This window comes from Mus pahari, chromosome 22 (assembly GCF_900095145.1).
Source record: "Mus pahari chromosome 22, PAHARI_EIJ_v1.1, whole genome shotgun sequence".
NCBI classification, from domain to species: Eukaryota; Metazoa; Chordata; class Mammalia; order Rodentia; family Muridae; genus Mus; species Mus pahari.
In genome coordinates this window covers 49,154,112-49,159,140 of record NC_034611.1, presented here as the reverse complement: position 1 = coordinate 49,159,140, position 5,029 = coordinate 49,154,112, and the positions used below count along the sequence as shown (strand labels likewise).

The 5,029-nt window shown below is 43.3% G+C and overlaps 1 protein-coding gene across 1 annotated transcript in view; it reads right to left on the bottom strand.

Annotated features, from left to right (window-relative positions):
- Positions 1 to 1,711: 1,711 nt before the first annotated feature.
- Positions 1,712 to 5,029, bottom strand: part of Melk (maternal embryonic leucine zipper kinase) — a 58,662-nt gene continuing 55,344 nt past the window's right edge. The window contains exon 18 of the mRNA XM_021222026.2: positions 1,712 to 2,678. Within this exon, the coding sequence (XP_021077685.1) occupies positions 2,501 to 2,678 (178 nt within the window). The 3' untranslated portion in view covers positions 1,712 to 2,500. The remainder of the gene's footprint in view (positions 2,679 to 5,029) is intronic.

Here is a 5,029-nt window from a genome sequence, read left to right as displayed (position 1 = left end):
ATTGTTCCAGAGGACCCGAATGCAATTTCCAGCACCTACATCAGGTGGCTTACAACTTAAGCCCATCTCTAAGGAATTCAATGCCCTCTTCTAACGTTCAAGGGCACCTGCACTAACATCCACAAGTCCATACATAGACACACACATATAAATAAAAAACAAACAAACAAACAAACAAACAAAAAACTTAGAGACAGTAAGACAGGTCTGTAAGAAAGCCAGCAAATAGTGTTTCCTCATGATTTCTGCTTTTTGAGTTCCTGCCCGGATTTCCTTCAGTGATGGACTATGACCCAGAAGTGTCACCTGAAGCATCCCTAAGTTGCTTTTGGGTTGTGCTATTTGCCAAAGCAAGAGTGAAACTGGAGCATATTGATATGAGTTTTGCAGAATGGGTCATCTGAAAAGACAGAAAGTGGAGTCGTGCCCATCAGGGCTACGGGGTGGGGGAATGGAGAGCAAGTCTTTGCGGTGCATTCTCTGTGAGGATAAAAATCTTACAGGATCAGATTGTGGTGATGCTGGGACAACTATGAGTAAGCTTTGCTTTTTCCGTTGTTATATGTGTGCATGTGTGCACATCAGAGTCTGAGGTTGGTACTAGCAATCATCTTTCATTACTCTTCTGCCATATTCATTGAGCAAGGTCTCTAAGTCAAGTTTAGACTTTGCACCTTGCTCTGGGGAATTCCATCTCCACCTTCTGAGGCTACAATTCCAGGTAGACATTTGCAAGGGTTCTGGGATCCCATCTCCGGTTCTCACTCTCAGATGCCATACCCCAGTCCTTATTTTTTCTTTTTTAATTTTTTTAAAGATTTCTTTTAAATTATTTATTTCATGTATGTGAGTACACTGTCACTGTCTTTAGACACACTGGAAGAGGGCATTGGATCTCATTACAGATGATTGTGAGCCACCATGTGGTTGCTGGGAATTGAACGCAGGACCTCTGGAAGAACAGTCAGTGCTCTTAGGTACTGAGTCTCTCCAGCCCTCATGGGAGAGGAGTGGGGAAGGGGTACACACCATGGCATGACATGCATGTAGACGTCAGAGGGCAGCTTCGGGATCAGTTCTCTGCACCATGTGGGCTCAGGGATGCTTGGCAGCAAGCACCTTTACCTGCCGAGTCATCTTACTGTCCCATGAACACGCTTTTTAAAAACCTCTAAATTATCAATATTTTAAAATGTGGAGCCTGTAGTGTGTGACTTATATGTCAATAAAGCTGTCACTACAAAGTGTAAGATCCTGCTGTCAGCTTTCCTTACCCAAGGTACTCTCTTCAGTAGGGGGTTCAGTTCCTCCAGGGTTTATTCTTGGCTAAGCTTCCATCTCATCTATTTTCTCTCAATACTTAATGTCATTTCCATTTTCCTTTAAACTTTCTATTTGACTACACCTGGAAATGCTTTGCCTTCACGTATATTCTGTTAAGAACAACATACTCCCCACTTCTGTCTAGTGTCTCCCTGTGGATCTGTCAAGAATAAATGCTATTTTTCCCAAGACATCATTCCTATCTTCAGACCGTGCATGAATACGAAAACATCTGGCCCTCATGGCGGACTCTGAACTCCCTGGTTTGCTGAACAGTAGCAGCTTCAGCCCCAGAAGCAAACGCGTGTAAGCACTCAGTAAATGTTTATTGAATAAATGAATGACAAACACCCCCTTGCTACTGACCAGAAACAGTGCTATTTTTTTTCTCCAACTAGTTTAATTGGTAAAATCCATACAAATGTAACTTGAGTTCTGGCCTTTAGAGACCAATAAAATGAAATAAAAATACAAATTTGGGGCCATTGTTGAGACTTAGAGAGATTACCATAAAGTAACATTTCATGGGGCCTGCAGTTCGGATACTTATCATTGTTGACTGGACGTACTTACTGAAGTCAATACGCTTTTATTCCACATATTAAATGTGTTGTTTAACTCTGGTAACCACAGCTGTGACTTAGTTAACGATCTCAATAAATCCTACTTAAATCAGAGACAGGAAAAAATTATGCAAATGAATTCTTATCTGTTTTTCTGCCCAAGGCATATTTGATAACAGATAAAACACACTCCAAATAGTCTCTACTTAACAGTCAGGAAGCCATTCGAGGTTTTATTTGGATCAAAATCAGATACAAAGAAGAGCTTGATATATTCACAAATGGTTTTAGTTCAGAAAGAAACTGTACATCAAAATGAGTTGCAGGGAAGAGCTGGCATCCCTGATGGAAGTGAATATAAAAACAGTTACTAACATACCAAGCCCATGATTAAAACAGAGTAATTGATAATGACACAACAATTGCCTTGGATTCAGCCACAAAGTAAAAATTTTTGTTGAAAAAGCAAAAATACATTGGTCTTGAAGATGGCTAGTTAAATGAGCTTGTAGTTCCTTAGATCCAATGGACCCCCAAATCAAACCAATCTCACAGTCTTCCTGTGTGCAGCATCACACCCACATTCATCCGGGCAGACAGACACCGCCCATCAGTCACATCTTGCAGCCAGACAAGATATCTTCCACTAATCTCTTGTAAACCCAGGCATCACCCTTCAGCCGCTGTCTCCGGATGCCCACCACGTCAGGTCTCTGCAGCTGGCACACTTCTAGTTCAAACTGCATTGTCACTTTGCCAAAATCAGACTGCGTTTGACACTTTAGTGTGTAACTGTAAGACACAAGACACCAGGCAGTTAGGGAGCCATAAGTGGTCTGGATGATGGATGCAAGAGGGCTCCTGACCTCCAGGAGCTGGTGGGGAAATGAGGCGTTCTTTTGCTCTAGCAATCCACTCCCCATAGTTTCCCACAGGCCTGGCTATGTATGCTACAGCGCTGAGTGGCGACCCTAAGAGGGCGGTGATCAGAGTGCTCGCTCTCACCACAGGAAAGGCTTCCTCCTCTCCCAGCTACACACACCACGCATGCCCGGCAGCCTAGCATTTTATGTGTAATCCAGGAACATGAGGCCATTTCTACAACGTTCCCAACAGAAGAAAACAAGGGAACTTTAGAATATTCTTCTCTCTGAGACATGTAACTTTCACTTAAGTACAGCTGAAGCAATTAACTTTCTAGGAAAAGACTTGCCTTCAGATTGTTCTAATACACATGTAGAAGTTATGATTACTATAACACTTTATAGTAGAAAGGAAAGCAAAGAGGACGGGGAGATGGCCCTGCTGGAAGCACAGGGCATGCAAAGCGAAGCGACCAGGCTCCCTTCCCTAGCGACACAAAACAGGGCCTTGACTATGAAAGTGGCATGAATTGAATTCATATAAATAAAATTATTATTTACTTTACATTTTAAATGCATTATGTCTTACTGATCTTCAATACATAAAACCCACAAGAAACACTAGAGTTTATTTTAGATTTAAGTTCCCTTAACCATTTAAGCGTATGATCAGGCATCGTTCCTCAGAAGTATGGACATTTCTGGTTTGTTTTTTGGCACAGGATCTTGTGGCCGTGGACTCCTAGAACTTGTAAGACAGAGACGGTTCAAGGTCATCCCCTGCTCCACAGTGCTACTTAAGACCGTTGAGGTCAGCGGAGCTACCTGAGATTGTCTCAAAAACAAACAAACAAACAGAAAACCACCAAACAGCAAGAAATAGTGTCTTTCCATGTAGCCCAGACTAGCCTGGAAGTTACTGTATAGTTTAGTCCAGCCTCAAATTCACAATAACTTACTTGCTACTAGGCACAATTGCAACTGATTTTATCACTTATTATCAAGTTTCACAGAACTTTATTCTTTGTCTTACTTAGTTACAGTGACTTGTGGGAAAGGGACATAATGCCTTAGAAATTAACAACCAGTATGAGAAAAGTCATAAGGAACACCCTATGGCGAAGGGTGTTCACAGGGGAATGAAAGCAGTGTAGTTCTGTGGAAAAGTTATCCATCCAAAGAGAGAATGAACTATCACGTCACACAGGAAAGCTGAATGCTGCCTTTTGTTTTGCCACAAGGTAAAAACAAACAGAAAGGAACAGAACAGGGAGTCAAGACCCTTTGGTGGCTCAGGACATCAGGAAGGTAAAACACTGGGTAGATGTCAGCTGGTGACCCGCTGCTGAATCACAGGCCAAAGGAGCGATCATTCCCAGGCCTCGGAGAGTCAGCCAGAGCTTCCGGGACCAAGGATACACCACCACACGTAAAAAGCACTAAGAGTGAGTTAGAGAAACATGTTCTAATGAAGCTGAAAAATGAAAAGCAAGCGTTCACATAGGTAACACACCTACAGCATCTGAGTAATGATCCCTTCACAAAGGACTGCCTAAAGTCTTACTCTAACAGCCACAGCGACACAAGCCTGTAAACCCAGAGCTGGGAGGTAGACTTAAGAATTGAAAGGTTAAGGCCATCCTGGATTAGTCAATTGAGTTCCAGGTCAACCCGAGATAACCTAGAACTTGGGGTGCTGAGGCAGAAGGATCAAAAGTTAAGGCCAGCCTGGACTACAGTACAAGGTCCTGTCTCAAAAGGCTAAACAAACAAACAAACAAACAAACTGAACTCCATCTAAATGATCCTATCTGCATGCTGTCAGTATGTACACAGCTGCTGTAATAAAGGCATTTAGAAGCTGCTGTGATAGCCTACTTGTAATCCCAGTGCTTTCGAGGTGGAGGCGGTCCAGATCGGGAGTTCCATGCTGGCCTGGGCTCCACAGTAAGACTGTGTTTCGGATAAATGAGTAGGGCTGAAGACGGCTCAATGGCTAGGAGCAAGGGGTTCAATTCTCAGCAACAACAGGGCAGCTCACCATGATCTGTGACTTGAGCTCTAGGGGATCTGATGTCCATCTCCTGGCCTCTGCAGGCACCAGGCACACATGTGATAGACATATGTACATCCAGGCAGAACAGCCATGCACATAAAATAAACACTAAAATTAAAATAATTGCCGGGCCTGGTGGCGCAGGCCTTTAATCCCAGCACTCGGGAGGCAGAGGCAGGCGGATTTCTGAGTTCGAGGCCAGCCTGGTGTACCAAGTGAGTTCC